The sequence below is a fragment of the Geotrypetes seraphini genome, chromosome 6 (genome assembly GCF_902459505.1).
Source record: "Geotrypetes seraphini chromosome 6, aGeoSer1.1, whole genome shotgun sequence".
NCBI classification, from domain to species: Eukaryota; Metazoa; Chordata; class Amphibia; order Gymnophiona; family Dermophiidae; genus Geotrypetes; species Geotrypetes seraphini.
Window position 1 is genome coordinate 145,218,872 of NC_047089.1, and position 23,364 is coordinate 145,242,235.

A 23,364-nucleotide genomic window follows, 5' to 3' on the forward strand; every position below is an offset into this window, starting at 1 on the left:
ATCACTAATGTAATGTAATGTAATTAAGCCCCCGTCTTATATTAGAGTCAACCATTTTTCCTCCTTGGGGGGGGGGGAAATTGGGGGTCTCGACTTATATTCAAGTATATACTGTAACATCATTCACTAATAATGATTCTGTTATTTATTTAATTTCTCACGTTTCATTAAATCAAAATGTTTATTCGTTTGTGCATGTAATTACATGTTTCTGGATTTTCATCAATGATTTTTCTTATATGCTGTTATCGAGAAGATTCAATTAAAAAAAAAATCATTGCAACCCCCTAAAAGTGTATTACAGGCAAAAGATTATGACTGGCTCGCTCTTCGTTTATTTTCCTTATAACTAAGCGCTTACGCACTACACACCAGTTACAAATTAAACGCTGCTATAATACATTCCTCCCGCACTTTGTACATAACCAGACCTCCGCACGGCTACGTTGGGACGCTTTACGTCTAGTTTGATAACCCGGAAGCAAACATTCCTAGGCTAAGTTTTTTCCCATAATTCCTTTCTACTTCCTTTCTGACATTTTTCTTGTCGAAGTGAGTGTCTGTTTCTCTGAGTCCTGGGTGGTAATCGAGCGCCATCCTTCGAAGTGGCAACAGAGTACTTAGATTGATTCAGGTGGACTGTCTGCAAAGGCTCTCCGCTGCCCGGAGAACGGTCTGGTTTCCCTCCAAAGGATGTGGGCAGCTCGGTATTGAGCCGGATGCCGGGACCGTATTGTCTTGGTCTATGCGAGCTCAGGACTACAGGGTTTAAGGGCGAGGGGTAGATGAGCAACTGCCGGGACTGGCGTGCTGGTCACTGACCAGCTTCTGTCTTTCTTTTCGTCTACAGATGGCTCCGGCAAAAAAAGGCGGAGAAAAGAAAAAGGGCCGATCGGCTATCAATGAGGTGGTTACGAGGGAATACACCATCAACGTACACAAACGAATCCATGGAGTGTGAGTATGTCTCCGCACGTTATGGATGTGAAATAAGTGCCTGGTGGGCAGAGTCTCGGTCACCCTAGGGAACTTGTTGACCGTGCTACAGGGATTAGGTGATGTTTATAGATTCTTCCTATGGCTGCTTAGAGCAAGGATCACCGATGCCTGTTATGATCTATACTTCCTCATAATAAAATGGCGGTATTTTATATCTTATACGAGTGCTGGTCAGTATTTCAGGGGTGAAGTAAGAGCGGGTCAGGATTAGATTTTGCTGCCTCTTCAGTGAGGGCTTTGGTGTACTATAAGTTCATTACGTTATACCAGGGATCTCCTCCTTGAGGGCTGCAAATCCAGTCGGGTTTTCAGGATTTCCCCAATGAATATGCATTGAAAGCAGTGCATGCACATAGATTTCATGCATATTCATTGGGGAAATCCTGAAAACCCGACTGGATTGTGGCCCTCAAGGAGAGACTTTGAGACCCCTGCATTATACTATAGAGTCTAAACCAGGGGTGTCCAACCTTTTGGCTTCCCTGGGCCACATTGGCCGAAAAAAATGTTTCTGGGGCTGCACAAATGCGCAAACGCTGCAGCAAGACAGAGGAAGAAGCCGGCAAGACAGTAAACACCCGGGGGCAGCAGAGGAAAACACTGCATCGCCCTTGACCGGGGCCACACAAAATACTTCTCTGGGCCACAGGTGGACACCCCCTGGTCTAAACCATGGGTCTTCAACCCAGTCTTTGAAACGTACTAAGATAATCTGGTTTTCAGGATGTTCACAGTGAAAATGCATGAGATAGAGCTTTGTATGCACTGCCTTCATTATATGCTGATCCCAGTGACCGTCCTGCACTAGATTGGAAATGCCCAAACTCACTGCTGGGTGTTTTATAAAACAAAATAGTGCCTTGAAGGAACAATGCTCATCAAAACAAAAAGAGAGACACTAAAGTTTCAAATCCTTTAAACTGACAATAGTGCTCAGAACCAAAGGTGGCAGAAATAATCACAAACGGGGACAAACCTCTAACTATGCTTTTCAGACTGTGATGTCCTGGTGTACTGATGGATCTTATCATGGTGAAATTAGATTTTAATGTTCAGTGGAGCATTTTTAATACAATGTAATTTTTAATAGTAAATTTGTGAATCTAATCTTGTCTGTATGCATGGAGAGAGCAAAACATATGCCATAAGGTATAAGTAGAGCTGTCTCAAATTTTGGATTTTATTTACATTGGCTTTTTTAGTCTTCTGGGTTTTTTAATGGTAGTTATGTTGCAACAAATGTCTACAGTAAGAATGTATTGGTTCAATGGTAACCTAAGTTATGGAAGAGAGGTATAAGCAGTGCTGAAGCCCTACTAAAAGTAGCAAATTACAGGTTCTAATGGTTTTCATCCCAGAGCTCTGAAACTTGTATAAACTTGTAGACCTGCTGCTGCCCAGATAACCAGTGTAATACCAGCCCTAATAAAGGGATCTTAAGAAAGACTAGTCAGTTTGAAGATGGTAATTGTGGGTAGAGAGGGAATAGTAGTAGTGCTCTTTGTGTAGATATGAATTAAAGTAAATTATATACTAGAGCTGGATTTTCAGAAGGCATTTGATAGTGCCTCATAAGAAACTCCTGATGAAATTAAAATATGGGATGGGGGATATTGTAGGAAGGATTGGTTTGGAGATGCTTGAGAGAGAGAGGGTAATATGATTGTTACATTATAATGTTGTTTAATGGGGGGAGTTAGAAATAATGGGAAGAAATGGTTATATCCCATTACTGGTTCATTCTGTAAAAAGACTACTAACACATTTTGTATGGAGCAGAAATATATTTTATTGAAAGTGTTCACATTTATCAAAGGTATCAGCTGTTAGGGAGTAAGGGAGGGCATGGGTTGAATAGTTTGTAAAAGTGGACTGAGGACGTCAAAACTCAGAATTGGGTTCCAGATTTCATTGTGCTCTGTTGTTTAATGATAGTATTGTGTAGTATCCAAGAAAGGTTCGGACTGGAGACCAATCCTGCTTCTGAAATCTGTCAGTGCAGCACTGAAAGTGCCACATTTCTGCATGGAGATCTTTCAGTTGGTCATTATGGCAGTAGCCCCAAGGGGATTCTTAGCCTCCCTAGATTTGATGGAGACCCATATTTCTAGAGCACAGGAAGTATTTAAGATTCCATGTACTGAGAAGATGTTTCCAGTTCTCTGCACTCCAGTCTGGCAACAGCACCACACACATTCAACAAGATGATGGTTGTGGTAGAGGCACATATCCACAAGGCTGGAATATAGGTACATCTGTACTTGGACGATTGATTGATCAGATCCCTGACAAAGAGAGAAAAAAGCAGTGATGAAGTGGTCCAACTTTTGCTGAATCTGGGCTGAATTGTCAACTTCCAGAAAAGCTACTTAGTACCATCCCAATCCCTGGAGTATTTGGGAACTTGTTTCAATATGGCAGAAGGCTGTGTTTTTTTCCCCAAGCAATGCAAACAGAAGATCTTGAGACAAATTTCAGGCAGTCTGATGATGTTGGCATCCACTGTGTGGCATTATCTTCAGGTTCTGTGGTCAATGGCAGCAACTATAGAGAGTGGTTCCTTAGGCAAAAGCTCATATACACCCACTCCAGGACACCCTATTATCTCGCTGGTCTCTGAAGACTGGCCCCTTCAGATGCTGCTGGCCTGGACAGTGGAAGCACAGTGCAGCCTGCCGTTGGTGGTTCCAGCCAGAGTCTGTCAAGGGGCATGACCCTCCAGACCCTCCAGGTGACAGCCTATGGTGGGCTGGCAGTGTTCATTGCAATGGCCATCCAGTTCAAGGCTGATGGTTGCCCTCTGAAAGGAAGTGGTCAATAAACAGACTCGAGCTGAGAGCTGTACAGCTGTCATTGCAGAGGCTGGGAAATTCCTGAAAGGCAAAGCAGGGATTTCTGAGACAATGCCACAGCGGTGGTTTATGTCAACCAGCAGGGAGGCACCAGAAGTGTTCTATTAAGACTGGAGGCCCAGTTGTTGTTCCTTTGGGCAGAGATCCAGCTACAAGTGATCTCTGCAGTTCATGTAGGGGGTGTGGAGAATGTACAAGCAGACACTAGACCCAGGGGAGTGGTCATTGTCAAGGAAAGTCTTTCAATGCATTGTGCGTCATGTGGGGACAACCGACAGTCGATCTGATGACTACAGGCGATGAACAAGAAAACGGATTGGTTTTTTCCAACCGAAAATTTGAATCCAGAAGTGCTGTTGTACATGCATCCCCCATGATCCACGATAGGCTGAATCATCCACAAAATAGCACTTCATCTGGGATTGGTATTCCTGGTAGCCCCGGATTGGTCATATCAGCCCTGATATGTGGATCTGGTGCACCTGCAGAGAGATAAGCGTCTTTAATTGTCATTTCATCTGGACTTTCAGTCGCAGGGTTTGGTTTCTATGGAGAATCTGGAACACTTTGGGCTTACAGCATAGTTCTTGAGCACGCAGCTTTAGCACGGAAGGGGTATTCAGAGGTAGTTATCACTACTCTTCTTAGTGCTAAGAAGTTGATCTATGCTAAAACTTGGAAAATGTTCCAGCTTTAGTTTGCTAAAAAGATGTGGAGCCCATGATGGCTCTGATTTCAGTAGTCCTGGCATGTCTGCAAACTGGACTCCAGAGTCTAGCAGGTATATCTCTCGGATGCAGGTAGCAGGCTTTTCATGCTTTAAAGTCTAAATGGAAAAGTTTTCACTAGTTTCTCATCCAGATTTAACCAGATTTTTAAAAGGGTTGCACTCAGGTTGCATCCTCCTGTAAGACAACCTTCTATCTCCAAGCTACCTCAACCCTCACTTCAAGCTAAATTACAACAATAAGAACTCTCGCAGAATTCATCTGTTTGCCTTCCCCCCCCTAAAATTATGTCACCTCAAAAGGTTCCTCGACAAAACCTTCTCCTTCCAGGCAGCCAAACTAAACTCATGGCTTGCCCAAATTGTACTTGACGCCCCCTCCTACCTTGACTTCAGAAAAAAACTCAAAACTCATTTATTCCACAAACGGAACCCCTAACAAACCCTCTCAACTCCCCTCAATCCACGTGAACCTCCACCTTCCCCTCTTATTGTACCCACCAAACCAAGTTAACTTCAACGACTGGTTTTCCTGCAAAAAAATTTTTTTACCTTCCTATTGTACTCTCTTGTATATTCCTGTCAACTCCAATGACCTGTACGCTCCAAAATATGCTAATTCCAATGTTTTTCATTGTCTGTAATCTTAATTAATTGCTGTGAACCGCCTAGAACTCTCGGTATGGTGGTATACAAAATAAAGTTATTATTATTATTATTCTCCATCATGGAACCTTAACACTGTTTTGCAGGGCCTCAGTAAGACTCCATATGAGACTTTATAGACAGTGTCGCTGCTGAATCTTACAGTTAAGATAATCTTTCTGGTGGCTATTGCCTCAGTGAGACAAGTCTTGAAGTTGTAGGCACTTTCATGCAGAGAATTGTTCCTCAAGGTTACAGAAGCTGGGGTGTCTCTGTGCACGGTTTCTTCCTTTTTGCCGAAGGTAGTTTCTGCTTTTCAGTTATTATTATTATTATTTTTCTCCATCATGGAACCTTAACACTGTTTTGCAGGGCCTCAGCAAGACTCCATATGAGACTTTATAGACAGTGTCACTGCTGAATCTTACAGTTAAGATAATCTTTCTGGTGGCTATTGCCTCAGTGAGACAAGTCTTGAAGTTGTAGGCACTTTCATGCAGAGAATTGTTCCTCAAGGTTACAGAAGCTGGGGTGTCTCTGTGCACGGTTTCTTCCTTTTTGCCGAAGGTAGTTTCTGCTTTTCAGTTATTATTATTATTATTTTTCTCCATCATGGAACCTTAACACTGTTTTGCAGGGCCTCAGCAAGACTCCATATGAGACTTTATAGACAGTGTCACTGCTGAATCTTACAGTTAAGATAATCTTTCTGGTGGCTATTGCCTCAGTGAGACAAGTCTTGAAGTTGTAGGCACTTTCATGCAGAGAATTGTTCCTCAAGGTTACAGAAGCTAGGGTGTCTCTGTGCACGGTTTCTTCCTTTTTGCCAAAGGTAGTTTCTGCTTTTCATTTTGATCAAGAGGTCAGACTGCCTGCATTCCAGTCCATGGGTTTAAAGAAATAAGACAAAGTTTTGAAGTTGCTGAATGTGCAGAGAGTTCTCCATTATCTAGAAGTGACTTACGACTTTCAGATATCCCGATCATTTTTTATCCTAACTATTACAGCCAGACAGGGCAGGCTAGTGTCTAAGGCATCTATTGCCAGATGATTCACATGTCAATTTCATCAGTGTACATGGCTATGGTGAACAGCTGCCAGTATCAGAGAGCACATTCCACAAGAACTGGAGCTTCATAGGCAGAAACCCAGGCAATAACGCCGAGGAGACTACAAGTGGCTATATGGTCCACACTTCATACTTTTCCAAAGTTTTATAGAGTGGATGTAGCAGTGCAAAAGGACTCTGCTTTTGGGTCCTCCTGCCAATTTTTGCAGAAGCAGAAAGGAGGGGTCATTTCGGGGGGGAGGGGAATCAGTGTGAGGGAGGTTCGTGGTGGCAGGAGGAAGTGGGCATCTCTCCTGCTGATTTTTTTCTTATTCCAGGGTCAGGGGGAGGGGGTCGTCTGTAAGGCAATTTTTTTTAATGGGCACAGCATCTGTGCCCATATAAAAATTTTTTTTAAAAAACAGGCAGACCTGTCAGTAACACAATTGACCTATATCTCAGAAAATGGAAACCTCAATATTTTTGCAAAGAATCGCACTAAAGGTTTCAAACACAACTCATATTTTCTATTAAAAAAAAAAAGGAACAAGATCTCAGAAGGCCTGCTCTGATACAGGTCCATGAAGACCCATCAGTTTTGAGGCAGGTTTTAGCTTTCTTTGATAGCTTGAGAACTGACCTGGAAGCCTTCCCTCTGACATCAGAGGGAAAGCTTCTGGGTTAGCAGCTGGCTGCGTACAGGAACTGCAACCACAGCTCTGTGAAGTCCAGTGCGGTTAAGAGGAGGGAGCTGGCCAGATGAGGTAAACACCCACGGGAGGGAGGGCGGCACAAATTTTGAACACAGCACAGAGGGAGGGAAGGACAGCGAGGGTCACAGGACATAGAAGGGAGGAGAGTCATGGCACAGGAAGGGAAGAAGCATGGTCGTGTTGGGACACACAAGGAAGGGATGGAGCACAAACTTCAGACAAAGGATAGAAAAAAGGTGGGAGGGGAGCATTAAGAAAGGATGGAAGAATGGAGGGAGTGAGAGAAAGATGTTGAGATGGGTGAGGGAATTGAAAGAGAATTGTTGGGCATGGGTGTCTGAGTGAGAGGGAAAGAGATGTGCACATGGGGAAATGAAGAAAGAGATGAATTGTTGGGCATAGGGAGGGAGGGGAGAAATATTAGACATGGTGGTGGGAGAGGCATGAGTTACAGATATGTATGTTTAACCTGTAAGCAGTTCTGAGCTCTTTGAGGACACCAGGATATAAAATGAATTAATTAAATACAGAGGCATGGGGAAGAGAATGTTGGATGTCTTTTGTAGAGAGGGAATAGTGGGGACGGATGAAGAACAAAAGTAAGTGTAAACCAAAGAGTTGCGCGGGGACAGAAATCAGACCCATCCATGTACATACCCGGTAGAATCAAATCCGTTCCTTCCAGAATCAAATCCGTCCCCGTCCATCCCTATAAACTTCAGAAGTAATTCATTTAATTATGCTAATAAATTAAACGCTCTGGTAGAGACCCATGTATAAATAAGCAAAGACAACTTTATTAATTTGGAAATATTAATTGAGAAGAATGCATACTTTGTAAACGGGTTTATCCCAGGACAAGCAGGCATGATATTCTCACATGTGGGTGATGTCATCTATGGAGCCCCGATGCGGACAGCATTTCAAGCAAACTTGATTGAAGATTCAAGCTTGCTGTGCTGCACCACGCATGTGTGCCTCCTGCTCCACTAGAGGGCGCATCCCCTCCTCGTGGTCTCCAGTTCATTTTTTTCCGCTGTGCTAAGAAGACACGTTTTTTCTTAGCTCTGCCCCAGTGCCTTCTTTGCACCGCGATTTGTTTTTTCTTCGTTAAAAGTCGCTGTGCGTACAAAATTTTTTTCTCTTCTTCCTGCTCGTCGCGCTTTTTTCTCGCGATCCGGGGGCTCCCGGGTCGTCGTGGCCTGATTGGCCGCGGTCGCCTGGATTTCCTATGTCCCGTCCCGTTTCGGGCTTTAAAAAGTGCACCGGGTGCGAGCGTCTTCTATCACTCACAGACCCGCATCGCTGGTGCATCCTCTGCCTGGGGGCCGATCATCCAACAGAAACTTGCCCCCGGTGCGCAACCTTCCAACACCGGGCGCTCTGCCAACGACGGGCCCGCATGGCGGACCTATTTGCTGCCGATCAACTCTCGATCTCGGCCTCGGGTACCTCGGCCCCGCCTCGGGACTCGACCTCGAAGACCCCGAGCTCTCAGAAGTCTTCGGCTCCGGGTAAGTCCCCTCTTCCTTCCTCAGGTTCCATACCTCCAAAGAAGCCAACCTTGGGGACAATGGGGGGAGTTCCCTGCCCACGGCCCCGGCGAAACCCCCGAAGACCTCGGGACGTGCCTCCACCACTCGGGAATGCTCTGAATCGAGATCGCCCCCGGTGGAGTGCACCGCGGCCTCGGACATGCCGTCGATGCTGTCCGTGCCGGTATTCCAGGAGCTGCTCCGAGCAATGATCACAACGGAGCTATCCGCTGCCATGGCTCACCTACAACCGACCTCGACCTCGCGTGCGCTGGACCAGCCTGAGCAATGCGTCGAGACCCCTCGGGGAAAAGCGCGCCATTTTCGCAGCCTCTCTTCTTCCTCAGATTCCTCTCCAAGGCACTCGAGGCGCGCGTTCCCGGCGGAGCTCCGCGGGGCAAAACGAAGATCGAAGCCCCTCTCTAAAAAGGGACCGCTACGGGTTACCGAACTGTCTCTCACTAACCCAAGGCTTCTACTGACTCCCCCTCGATCCGTGGCTCCGGTCCGAGGCTCTAGGCTTTCGCCGAGGGAGTCCGGGGAGGGGTCCCCGACCCGACACCGGTCGGTACCCCATACCCCGGCGGCGTCCCCGAGGGGCTCCTCGAGGCGACGCAGGTCCTCGACTCTGGAGCGTTTCCACAGCGCGTCCCCGGTGTCGGATCGAGGGTCCGAGCGAGAACCTCGCTACTCGAGGGAGGCTTCCCCTTCCTTCTCGGCGAAACGGAGGTCTCGGTCACCGTCCCCACAAGGGGCCACGGGATCCCATCGACCTTCCTTCACGAGGTTCGTCCAGGACATGGGACGTGCCCTTGACTTGGACTTACAATCTGACTCGAGGTACTCCAAGGAGTACTTGGCGGAGCTGGACATGCCTTCCCCGCCCCGAGAGTCCCTCCGGCTACCGCTGAACCCGGTACTCTGGCAGACCCTTATCAGGAACCTCGAGACTCCCTACATAGTGATGGCGGTCCCATCTAAAATGGAGTCTAAGTACTGAATGGTACCTTGCCCGGGGTTTGAGCAACCACAGTTGTCCCACCAATCCTTACTGGTGGAGTCTTCCCTGAAGAAAGCTCACTCCTCTAGGGTGTCCGCGGCGATTCCTCCGGGACGCGAAGGCCGGACACTGGACAAATTCGGACGCCGTTTGTATCAGAACTCTATGATGGCCTCTAGGGTCCTGAACTACACTTTCACCTTTTCCTCCTACCTGAAACACCTCATCGGGCTGCTGGCCTCCTTCTCGGGGGATTTACCTGCCCCTCGTCAAGCAGCGTTTGGCCTCCTCCTCGAGGATTTTTCCAACCTCCGACTGCACTTGTTCCATGCCACTTACGACGGCTTTGAATTGTCTTCCAGGGTCGCAGCCTTCGCGGTGGCCATGCGCCGACTGGCGTGGCTACGGCTCGTCGATATGGACCCTAACCTGGAAGATCGGTTAGCTAACCTCCCTTGTGTCGGGAAGGAACTGTTTGACGACACCATCGAGGCAGCTACGAAACGGTTGTCGGAGCACGAACGTTCCTCCGCGTCTCTTGTCCAGCAGAAACCTAAACCGCAGGCCTCTCGCCCTTTCCGGGGTCTGCCTCGCCGCTACCAACAGAAGTCTACCCCGGCCTTTTCCAGACCGCCGCCGCGACGCCCTCAGGCTCACTCTAGGGCTCCACCAAAATCACAGCCCACTGCACCTGCGAAGCCGTCTCCGTCCTTTTGACAGGATGAGCGGACGGGGGCGGGCCCCCTCCGCACCTCCGCCTGGCCTCCTTCCCATCGGGGGCCGCCTGAGAGCCTACTACCCTCGCTGGGAAGCCATAACGTCGGACTCATGGGTCCTTGGCGTGATCTCATCAGGGTACTCGCTCAACTTTCGGGAGGTTCCTCCCGACAGCCCACCGAGCGCGTGTCCTCCCAATCGAGCGCAGTTGTCCATCCTCCTCTCTGAGGCACGGGACCTCCTTCGCCTGCGGGCGGTGGAACTGGTCCCCTAAAACCAAAGGAGCCAAGGATTTTACTCCCGATACTTCCTGGTACCGAAGAAGACGGAAGACCTGCGCCCGATCCTGGACTTGAGGCGCCTGAACAAATTTCTGATGCGGGAAAAGTTTCGGATGCTTTCCCTTCCGATTCTTTACCCCCTGATCAACGAGGGCGATTGGCTCTGCTCCCTCGATCTGAAGGAGGCCTACACCCATGTTCCGGTGCACCCTGCTTGTCCGCTTTCAGGTGGGGGACCTCCACCTACAATACCGGGTCCTCCCCTTCGGCCTGTCCTCGTCTCCCTGAGTCTTCACGAAGTGCCTAGTAGTGGTCGCGACTGCCTTGCGCTCCCAGGGTCTGCAGGTGTTCCCCTACCTGGACGATTGGTTGATCAAAGCCCCGACCAGGGAGGGGGTTATCTCAGCGACCCGACAGACTATTACTTTTCTTCAGTGTCTGGGCTTCGAGATAAACTTTCCAAAATCACAGCTGTGCCCCTCTCAGTCCTTACAATTCATCGGGGCCGTGCTGGACACGGTCCGTCTTCGTTCCTTCCTCCCTCCCCAGCGTCGGGAGGCATTGGTAAATCTGAGCCGACAAGTCTCGAGATCGACCTCGGTCTTGGCACTACAGATGATGACGCTCCTCGGTCATATGGCCTCCACAGTCCACGTCACCCCGCTTGCCCGCCTTCATCTGCGGTTACCACAGTGGACTTTGGCATCACAATGGCGTCAGGTCGGGACCCGATCAACCGCCTCGTGACAGTGACTCCTTCCTTGCAAAGATCGCTCCGTTCGTGGGCCGACTCTTCGAATCTTTCCAAGGGTTTGCTCTTTCTCGCCCCTCCACACCACAAGGTCCTAACCACGGACTCATCGGAGTACGCTTGGGGGGCTCATGTAGACGGTCTCTGCACTCAAGGTCTGTGGTCCGCAAAGGACCGTCGCTGCCACATCAATGTGCTGGAGCTTCGAGCCATTTACCTCGCCGCGGTGGCTTTTCAACACCTACTTCACGACCGGGTGGTTCTCGTTCGCACAGACAACCAAGTGGCGATGTACTACGTAAACAAACAAGGAGGGACGGGGTCTTGGTCCTTCTGCCAGGAGGCCTTGCGGCTCTGGGAGTGGGCGGTCTCCCAAAACATCTCCCTTCGAGCGATTTACATCCAAGGAGAACAAAACTGCCTGGTGGACAGGCTCAGCCGCCTCCTCCAGCCACACGAGTGGTCCCTGCATTCTCAGGTGCTGCGACAAGTGTTCTACATGTGGGGGGACTCCCCAGATAGATCTGTTTGCCTCCCCCGACAATCAAAAACTGCCTCTCTTCTGTTCAAGGATATACTCCCCGGACCATCTCGAGGCCGATGCCTTCCTCCTAGATTGGGAGGGTAAGTTCCTCTATGCGTTCCCGCCGTTTCCTCTGATTCTGAGGATGCTGGTTCATCTAAAATCACTGAGGGCCACTCTGATCTTGATCGCCCCTCGATGGCCCCGCCAGCCTTGGTTTTCTCTACTCCTTCAACTCAGTGTCAGGGAACCTCTGCTTCTGCCTGTATTTCCCTCTCTGCTATCTCAGGGTCAGGGTTCACTGTTACATCCCAATCTTCAGTCTCTTCATCTGACTGCTTGGTTCCTTTCCCCTTGACTTCCTTCCCTGTATCTCAGTCGGTCAGGGAAGTGTTGGAGGCTTCCCGGAAAGTCTCGACTAGACTCTGATATTCCCAGAAGTGGACTAGATTCTCATCCTGGTGCTCCTCCCACCGCCAGGACCCGGTGTCGGTCCCTGTGTCTTTGGTTCTGGAGTATTTGCTTCATTTATCTCACTCTGGCCTGAAGACCAATTCCATCCGAGTGCACCTCAGTGCGATTGCGGCCTTTCATCAACCCCTGGAAGGGAAGTCTCTTTCACTCCATTCCTTGGTTTCTCGTTTCATGAAGGGTCTTGTGAATGTTCACCCTCCCCTCAAACCTCCTCCTGTGGTTTGGGATCTTAATGTGGTCCTGGCTCAACTGATGAAACCCCCCTTTGAGCCTATGGATAAGTGTCATCTTAAATTTCTCACTTGGAAAGTAACCTTCCTACTCGCCCTCACGTCTGCTCAAAGAGTTAGCGAGCTGCAGGCTTTGGTGGCGGACCCACCTTTCACTGTATTCCATCATGACAAGGTGGTTCTCCGCACTCACCCTAAATTTTTGCCTAAAGTAGTATCTGATTTTCATCTCAACCAGTCGATTGTTCTGCCTGTGTTTTTCCCCAAGCCCCACTCTCATCCTGGAGAGGTGGCGCTCCACACTCTTGACTGTAAGAGGGCGTTAGCCTTTTATCTCAAACGCACTCAGTCTCATCGGTCAGTGCCACAATTGTTTTTGTCCTTCGACCCTAATAGGTTGGGACACCCAGTTTCCAAGCGCACCTTGTCCAACTGGCTAGCCGCTTGCATTTCCTTCTGTTACGCTCAGGCTGGTCTCACGCTCCATGGTCGAGTTACGGGACATAAAGTCTGAGCTATGGCAACTTCAATAGCTTTCCTCAGGTCTATGCCGATTGAGGATATCTGCAAGGCTGCCATGTGGTCTTCGGTTCATACTTTCACCTCTCACTACTGCCTGGATACACTGTCCAGGAGCGAAGGCCGGTTCGGCCAATCGGTGTTACGTAATCTGTTTTCTTAATTTGCCAACTTCCCTCCACCCCTTCGTTATTAGCTTGGAGGTCACCCACATGTGAGAATATCATGCCTGCTTGTCCTGGGATAAAGCACAGTTACTTACCGTAACAGGTGTTATCCAGGGACAGCAGGCATATATTCTCACAACCCGCCCACCTCCCCAGGGTTGGCTTCTTTGCTGGATATGTGAACTGGAGACCACGAGGAGGGGATGCGCCCTCTAGTGGAGCAGGAGGCACACATGCGTGGTGCAGCACAGCAAGCTTGAATCTTCAATCAAGTTTGTTTGAAATGCTGTCCGCATCGGGGCTCCGTAGATGACGTCACCCACATGTGAGAATATATGCCTGCTGTCCCTGGATAACACCAGTTACGGTAAGTAACTGTGCTTTCTACCACCACCAGCCACAGCAAGGGTCAGCAAGTACCTTAACACTAGAAATAAAACCAGAAATGCATTTCCTTTTCTTTTGAACACAATACAAAGACATCTGCTATATACATTTCCCAAAGCTAACAAATTTTAGACAATAAATTCCGTTTTTTTACCTTTGTTATCTGGAGACTTATTTTTCCATCAAGTTGGTCCCAGTTTCTTTTTTCCACTTTCCCGTCTTCTGTAAATTCTTCTGTTGCTGTCCATTGGTTCCTCCTACCATGATCCAGCATTTATCCCTCTCTCAGCTCCTGGACCATGTGTAGCATCAAACGCCCCTACCCTACCCACCTAACATTTCTCCTTCTATCATCCCTCTCTAGCGCCATGCCACATCGCTCCCTCCATTCCCTTCACCACTATGGGCTCCTTTTACTAAGCTGCGTTAGGGCATTAACGCGTGGAATAGCGCGCGCTGAATTGCCTCGCACGCTAGACCTTAATGCCAGCATTGAGCTGGCGTTATTTCTAGCCGTGTAGCGCGTGGTAATATCCTGCGTGCGCTAAAAATGCTAGTGCACTTTCGTAAAAGGAGCCCTATGTCCAACATTCCTCCTTTTTGCATCCCTTTCAATCAGCCCCACTGTTCCCTTTCCACCATAAATTTTCTCCCTCATCTTTTTCTTCCCTATCATCTGTACCTTACTCCCTCCCTATGACCAAAAATTCTCCTCTTTCTTCCATTCCCTGTGTATGCCATCTCTCTTTCCCTCTCACTGACACACTCACATGTGGCGTTCTATACTATAATAAAAGACATTTTAAGATGTAGGGTAACTCTTTATTGGGGGATAAAGTTGTTTTTCTCAACATAACTGTTGAATGAAAGTTAGTTCATCAGTTATTTTCTTTCATATTTCCACCGCCAGGTATTCACCTTCGTTTAGCTCCCTATTAACTCTTATATGAAAAACCCACAATTCTAATCGTACAATAATTCTATAGTGCGCGGGCATCCCTCAACCCTTTAAATATGGTACCTCTTTCTTAATAGAAACGATAGGGAGGAGCAGCAGACTGACTAGTATACTTGCTTCCCTCTCCTACTAGCTTGACAGTAACCTACACAAGAAAGCACTATATACATTTCTTTTTAAGGCACTGCAACATTTTGTACAATATTTGCTAATAGCATCTTCTATGAGAATATCTATTCAATGTTAAATGTACAGCGCTGCAGAAATGATAAACATTGGTAATACTAGAACACCATTAGTTACTAAAGGGATTGAAAAGACAACAAATGGTTCAGCATGCATAACCGAGTTAATAGGACAAGTTTAGGAATACATAACGTAATTAAAAAGTACTATATTAAGAGACCAGAGTCTACATAAACACTTGAAAACCCCAGCTAAAAGTAACTAGTCGTTAACCACTTTCAAAAAGCATTAACGATTTAAAACATAATAAAAAGGCACAGAACACTATCCATACAACGAAAGTTACCCTCTGAACTACAGAACCTAGTTAATTAAAAAATCGGCAGCAACCATAACAACCAGCACGCTCATTATACAACGCAGAAATGATCAATTACTTCTCTTCAACAACGCTTTTGTTCCCGCCTCCGTTTGGTCCTTTATTTTTAAACCACGCTAATCTGCCGACCATTGACCAATTAAAAAAATGCTGCCATCTACGCCCACGTTCTCCCCCTTAACCAGTTCAAAATGGGTAAGGGGAGCTAAGTAGCAAGAGCTCAACCTACCTTATTAGATGGTCTAGTGACGTCTTTAAGGAATGGCGGACAACCAATCTGGTTCCTCTCCAAGGGAAGAGGCGGTTACCTTTCCGGTTTGATTGGACGGAATGAGACAATAGGGTGTCAGTGGATGGGTACTCACTGAGTAACTATTAAGCTACTGTGGCTGGGAGCATTGTGGAAAACAAAGAGACTGTATTACGCTGGCGGGAGTGGGCAAGAACAAGTTAGCAAGAGGATAGGCTTCTTAGTGCGTACGCTCTAAGTTCTTTTTAGCAGGAGGGTAGGATAAGAAGACAAGCCACTCGGCTCAAGCTGCCTCCAACCCCATGGGATCCCCGCAACTACGAGGGGGTCCCCACAGGATCCCTGTAACCTGATGGGGTATCCCCATGGGATCCCCGTGACCTGAAGGGGGAACCCGTGAGATCCCTGTGGGTCCCGTGGGATTCCCATCATCCCCATGCAGCTCTCTAGTGTAAACCTTTCTATTTAAACTACAGTACTTTATTTTGAGGATTGTTTGTTTAATGTCTATAGACTGTGTACTGCACAGGATCCGAGTTACATACAAATTCAACTTAAGAGCGGTTTAAAAAACGGAACCTATCCTTAATCCAGGGACTGCCTATATTGTGTACTTGCTATACTATCTCTTGCCAAGCAAGTCAAGGTAGTGGCTAATCCAAAACTAAAAAAAAAAAAAAAGAGAGAACACCATAATCTTGCCAAAGTTTCAAACACTCAGAAAACACACTTGAGCCATAGATTGGTTACAATCAGACATCTGAGCCATTCATCTAAACTCCCAGTGGCTCTTTACATGCCAGGTCAAAATAGTAGGATTTTAGTATATGTATATGAAAATTCAGACTGAAGGGGCCAAAGCAAGCTATTCCAAAGATAAGTGTCACTAAGAAAAATGCCCAGGGGAATGTGCTGGAACATACAGTAACGTACAGGATAATTGTTAACTAGGATGTACTATGTAATGTTTTAAAAATCAAAATTGTGATCTTAAATTGGACCCTGTATTTCACCAGTAACTAGTGTCAGTGCAAAAATAGTAGAGTTCTCTGAAGACCTAAGAGATGATCATATAAGGCAGATGGCCAAGTTTTGATAAGATTGTAGCCATTTAAGACTCAATTGAGTGACTCCATCATATACAGCATTACAATAATCAAGCTAGAACAGAGTCATGTATGGAATAGAAAATACAATGCTTCAAAATCCAAAGTACTTCTGACTGATCTTAGTTTGTGGAGAGCAAGGAAACCTGATTTGGGAATGGTTGAAATTTTGTTCTGAGGAAAGTTAGATGGGGATCTAAAATAATCCCTAGATGTTGAAAAGAATCCACCACAGAGATTGGTGAATCTAAGAGAATAGATACCAGGGATGGGAGGGAGCCTGTAATAATGATTGTCCAATGTTATCTTATTTCATTCATTTAAGAGTTAAGACACATTGCTCTTCCTTTACCAGATAGCTTCATATAACTAGAATCTACAAACATTTGCTTGGGGCCTGAAAAATGTTTGTTTTTCCCCCCCTAAAACTAGGGAGGAAGGCATTATCCGTTTTGAGTCTTTCATAGAATATGTGCAGATTACATCACTAGCAATCAATGTACCGTTTTTTTACATGTTATCCAGCTGTGTTTAAACAGGTTGTCACAGCTTCCTTGTTTACTGTGTGTGCTGCATTTTCCCAGTAATCATCATTCCTCTTACATGCCTAGTATCCGTATGGTGTGAATTTCCTTTCTCTCATCAAGCCACTTCTAAATAATTCCTTTCTGTTTTTAGAGGCTTCAAGAAACGTGCACCCCGTGCTTTAAAAGAGATCCGTAAATTTGCTATGAAAGAGATGGGGACTCCAGATGTGAGAATTGACACCAGACTGAACAAAGCTGTTTGGGCCAAAGGAATACGGTCAGTTAGGATCTTTTAAATTACCAAAATGGAAATAAGTTTTACTAGTAATTACTGGCTTTAAAAAAAAATGTTTTTCTGTCTGTGATGTGAAGATTTCACATTTTATAGACTTCATATCTTATCAAAGTTAAAATTTATAGAGACTTTCTTTCAAAAAAAAGTCTGAGTTCTGAAACATGGTTTCTTGTTTCTTTTTTAGGAATGTTCCATACCGCGTCCGCGTGCGTCTTTCCAGAAAGCGCAATGAGGACGAAGACTCGCCTAATAAGCTGTATACACTGGTCACCTATGTACCAGTCACCACTTTCAAAGGTGAGCGTGATGCTTTTCTGCATGGTAGGACACAGGGGCTAATGCAGAAATCTGATGCATGGAAAAGTCAAGCATTCAGAACTTCTGGGTTAATCAGAGGAAGCTCACCAGGCGCATGAGGGTTTCTTCACTGTGTACCTGTCTGAAGAAAAAGAAAATGCAAGCAAATATCTGCATATGAGCCAGATTATTCTTTGCTTAAATATATGTAAGGAATTTTTTTCCAAGGTGAATAACATTTTTATGAAGCAGTGCTTATGTGCAGAGCAACATATCAGTTCATGCACAGATGTGATTGTACTTCTATCTTTTTCAGACACCGGCACAGATTTCCTGTTCTATCTTTTAAAGTTGTAGGCACTTTTCTGGTTGCAGGAAAAAGACAAAACACTACATTTTGGAATGGATTGTCTTTTCTTCTTGCGCGCCCTGTAGTCATTCAGGTGTGCCTTATTTCAGCCAGGAGAGAGATCTTCTCAGAGAATTATCCTTACTATAACTGCATAATATTGGCACTTATCTCCTCTTTTTCCAGCATAGTGTGCCTGTCTCATTAATCCTGTTGGTTGAGGAGTTGGAATACAAGCTGCCTGCACTGCCAGCCAGAAGCTTGTCCATTATCACTGTACTTAATGAAGTTTATGGTTAAAAAAACTACACATTCAACAGAGAGACAGATTTTGACTCTGACCTGAAATCAGGCAAAGTAGTAGACTCTTTATAAAATCAACATTTTCAGAAAAGATAGAAGTAAAGTAATACAATGAATGTGTTTAACCCAGCATATATCCATTTTATTAAAACTGATTGTAGTGGAACATTTACAGTTGTGGATCAGTTAGTTCTTTTCCAGCAAAGATGAAATTTAATCTAAATTGGGCTGGCCCCTTTCATATTTGGGAAAGCTTTGCTTAGACCAGGAGTTCATGCTTTAAGCTATTTTCTTTGAATGTCTTTCTTTAATCACACTAGAAATATTCAAAATTGCAGTAGGAAAAGGAGTATTTAAAAACTAATCTAAAAACCTTGGGTTGCTTACAGTTCAGGTAGTTTGAATTTAATTCCTAACTTGGCTTTAAAAGTAGTAGAACTAATTAAAGCTTTAAGTAGAGGCAATTCATACTGGATTGCATGGCTCTCCTTTGGTGGTAGGTTCATACTTGTATCCCTGTGCTGTAATAATGGGCAGTCATGAGAGGGCTCCTCATAATTTGCTTAAGAGACTCCTGAGAGCGCTAAGAAGCATCTGGCTATAAGTATGCATGTCGGTAACAAAAATCTCATGCACGAATATAGGATGTCCGGGGCGGTACTTGGAGAGACCTCTAAGGAAAGAGACTTGGGAGTTCTGATCAACAAGTTGATGAAGCCGTCTGTGCAATGTGTGGCGGTGGCAAAAAGGGCAAACAGAATGCTAGGAATGATAAAGAAGGGGTTCACGAACAGATCGAAGAAGGTTATCATGCCACTGTACCGGGTCATGGTGCACCCTCACCTGGAGTACTGCGTCCAGCACTGGTCACCATACATGAAGAAGGACATGGTACTACTCGAAAGGGTCCAGAGAAGAGTGATTAAAATGGTTTAGGGGCTGAAGGAGTTGCTGTACAGTGAGAGATTGGAGAAACTGGGCCTCTTCTCCCTTATTGCCTCCTAAGGTCTCTGATCTCTGTATTTCCTCTGAATATCTACTTATTGTATTTCGCTGAATGTCCAGCACTCATGATTGTAAACCGCCTAGAAGTCGCAAGATTGTGGCGGGATAGAAGAATAAAGTTATTATTATTATTGAAAAGAGGAGACTGAGAGGGGACATGATCGAAACATTCAAAATACTGAAGGGAATAGACTTAGCACATAAAGACAGATTGTTCAAGGTAGGGAGAATGAGAGGGCACTCTCTAAAGTTGAAAGGGGATAGATTCCGTACAAACATAAGGAAGTTCTTCTTCACCCAGAGAGTGGTAGAAAACTGGAACGCTCTTCCGGAGTCTGTTATAGGAGAAAATACCCTCCAGGGATTCAAGACAAAGTTGAACAAGTTCCTGCTAAACTGGAACGTACGCAGGTGAGGCTGGACTCATTTAGAGCACTAGCCTTTGACCAAAGGGCCGCCACGTGAGTGGACTGCTGGGCACAATGAACCACTGGTCTGACCCAGCAGCGGCAATTCTTATGTTCTTATGAACCACAAAAAGTTATCTTTAATGCGGTCTTGCTCGTGATGAAGGGATGGAACAGCTTTGTGGATTGCCATAAGAGAGAAGCAAAAATGTCAGCATTGTGTATATGATAGCTGAAGCATCATATGACAGCTCTTCATGTTACTTTACTGGGGCATTCAGCTGAGGCAGCATCAAGATGCATAACATCTTGAACAATTTTAATGCTTCAATATATTTCATTATAAACTTACTCAGTTTAGCATTTTATATTTTTACTATTGTTTGTATGTTTGGAATATAGTATTTCAAAATGTGAGATGAGGAGGAATGGACACTTTTTTTAAAATACTCTTCTTTTTTTTAATCTTGATATATGATTTAAAACACAGAAACAGAGAAATGAAGGCAAATTGAGACCATATAGTCTATCCAGCCTGCCCATCCATGACAGCTAGTCTTCCTTTCACTCCCTTAGAGATCCTTGTACTTGTCCCAAGCTTTCTTGAATTCAGATTGAGTTCTTGTGTCTACCTGGAGTTCCATGAATTCACCACCCTTTCAGTGAAGAAGTATTTCTTCAGGTTACTTCTGAGCCTATCCTTTTCACCGTCATCCTTTGCCCCCTCATTCCAGAGCTTCCTTTTAATTGAAAGAGACTCACCTCGTGGGCATCTGTGCCACAAACAGAATGAGACAAAAAAAAAGTAACCACCTGTTTTTTGCTGTTTTCTCAGCAACCGCTTTGAATTTCAACATGAATTTATACACATATTTAGTCATCATACTTGCATAATCCTATATAATAAAAAGCTAGCCGCGCATGCGCACTCATACTGCGTGCTTCCAAGATCTCTGATCTGTGAGATGTAGTTCCGTGGCCGTAGGATTGCACATGCGCGGGTCCCCAGCACTTACCTAGAAAGGAATGGCTGCCAGCGTTGGACTCCCTCATGAGCCGCACCAGCGGCAAAAGAGACTCCAGCCGCGAGCCATGCGAGGGAGGGAAACAGACTGGAAAAAAAAAGGTAAGAAGCTTGGCTTGCCTGCGGGAAACTCGGTAAGGGAAGGGGGGGCCCTTTGAGCAGGCTAGACCGCGGGAGGGAAGGGGGAGGGACCAAAAGGAGCAGGCCACATCTGCTAAGAGTAGGGAAGGGGGGTGGGTGAAAATGCTGCTACTGCTGCACAGGGACCTGGAGGGGAAGGGAGAGGGTCAGAAAGACAGAGAAAGGGGGCCAGGGAGAGAGAGAGAGACAGTGGGAGGGAGAGAGACACAAAGACAGAAAGACATATATTCTAGCACCCGTTAATGTAACGGGCTTAATGACTAGTACTTGCATATTACTATTAAGCAACACTTAATTGTCTTAAGCCAGTGGTTCCCAAACCTGTCCTGGGGGACCCCCAGCCAGTCAGGTTTTCAAGATATCCCTAATGAATATGCATGAGAGAGATTTGCATATAATGGAAGTGACAGGTATGCAAATCTCTAATGCATATTCATTAGGGATATCTTGAAAACCTGACTGGCTGAGGGTCCCCCAGGACAGTTTGGGAACCACTGTCTTAAGCTATGATGTTTGATGTTACTGATATTTTAATGTTACTATTTAGTGATTTTTTTTTTCACGTTAAAAATATTTGCACTAAAACACAGTAAAATATGATACAATTAATAGTTTGTCAGAATTTTGCAGTTACTGTGAATGTTTACTATATCTACACCCAGCATTAACATGGGCCTTCAGTTGTTTTGGGAAGGCCTTAGCTGATTCAAATCATCTGCAGCACTTGAGTTCAGCGATTGTTTGTGGCTTTGGGGAAGCTTATGATAGGCCTCTGAAATTGCTCCCCAGACAAAAGTCTGTCACTGTGATATCATTAATGGTAAAAATGGTAGTTTTACAACGCAAATATCTTTGAATGTACAAAAATTGCTGGGTGGTTATGCTTAAAAATCTTTGCCATGTTTAAAGATAATCTCATTCCACTTGGCACATAAATGTAGTTATCCCAGGACAAGCAGGCAGCATATTCTCACGTATGGGTGATGTCACCGACGGAGCCCTGGTACGGACCACTTTAAAAGTGCATCGCCACTTTAAGAGTTTAGAAAGTTTGCGATAGCCCGAACTGCGCATGCGCGAGTGCCTTCCCGCTCGATGCAGGGTGCGTGATCCCTCAGTTTCTTAGTTTCCGCAGAGCTAAGAAGTTGCGTTTTCAACGGCTGTTGAAAATTTTTTCACTGCCTTCCCGCTCTCACGGTTTCTGACTTTTCAGTCAGTTTTTTCTTTTATTTCAATTTTAGTAAATTAAAAAACCCCCACAATATATAGTAAACCAAATTTTTTCTTTTGCCGTCATCGGTTTAGCCTTGGTGGGACCTTATGGGTTGCCATACCATTATTTCTCCACCTTATGGCTGTTTTTCCATTCAGGACATTCCTGATAATTTTCCATCTGGGCGGTTGTTTTGCTGGATTAGTTGTCTTCACTGACATCCTCCAATGGTTCTCGCAGTGTCGGAACCTCGGCCTTGCCTTTCTACTTCCCCTGCTCTTCTCCTTGCCAGTGCATTCCCATGCAGGCTCTTCAGAAGCAGTTTCCCTTCGGCGCAGTCAGGAATCTGGCACCCACAATGTCTGTAATCCATTGCCCAGCGCACTTCCGGCACCACTAATCCAGCCCGCACCGAGATTGACATTGCTGCTCGGGCCTGCTCCTACCTAGGTAAGTTGGCTCGCAAGTTTCTCCTTTGGGCTTCAGGTCATTGTAACAGTGAGTCCAATCCTGCCCACCTCGGTCATTGTAGCAGTGAGTCAAGTCCTGCCGACCTCGATCAGCCCCATCTCTGGCTCCGCATCAATGAGTGCCTTGATACCAGCATATTCATCTTCGGAGCTTGGAACGGCACCAATGGTACCGGTTCACAGGCCAATGGTACCGGTGTTTTTTCTTTCCTGCAGTAACTTTTTCCACTCCGCTCCTGATGTGTGCCTTGATACCGGAATTTTTATCTTTGGAGCGTAGACCTGCACCGATGGTACTGGTGATGCAGCCAGTGGTACCGATGTTTTCCTCTTATGCAGTAGATTTCATTCAGTACTTCAAGTGCATGTCCATCTGTATTTTCAGTTGCCTTTGTCGACACCGACTCCTCTGGTGCCAGTCAGGTTTCAACACCGGTAGCACTTGCACAGGAGTCTCCAACAGTTCCGACATATGAAGCGACGCCGGTCATCTTTAACACTGTCGGTGTCAGTCCAGTTTGGGAAGGCCCTGCAGAAATTAAACTGTCACCAGCCTTCAACACCGAATACATGTCATCGATTCTGTATAGTTTGGGATTTGAATCTCTGCGGGGGGTTTTGAGCAAGACCCCAATCTTTCTGTAGTAGTGGGTTTTTCAACATATGCTTTTCTTTTCCACTTCAGTAGTGTCTGAGGAATTATCTTTTTCAAGATTCCTTAGGGGATTGTCTGCACCTTGTGCCATTCCCTTGGAAGTTGACTTTGAAAAGTCATTCCCTTGGCAGTTGACTCTGCAAAGTCCAAAGAATTTTAGATACCTTGACCTATAGTCAACTACCCAAGGCTCTTCGGATTCCCTTCCATGATATCTTACGGGAGACTTTT

At 45.9% G+C, this 23,364-nt stretch overlaps 1 protein-coding gene across 1 annotated transcript in view; it reads left to right on the plus strand.

The window, feature by feature from the left end:
* The first annotated feature begins 506 nt into the window (after window positions 1-506).
* Window positions 507-23,364, plus strand: part of RPL31 (ribosomal protein L31) — a 28,484-nt gene continuing 5,626 nt past the window's right edge. Inside the window, exons 1-4 of the mRNA XM_033950243.1 lie at window positions 507-552; window positions 851-957; window positions 17,126-17,251; window positions 17,454-17,566. Of these exons, the coding sequence (XP_033806134.1) occupies window positions 851-957; window positions 17,126-17,251; window positions 17,454-17,566 (346 nt within the window). The 5' untranslated portion in view covers window positions 507-552. The remainder of the gene's footprint in view (window positions 553-850; window positions 958-17,125; window positions 17,252-17,453; window positions 17,567-23,364) is intronic.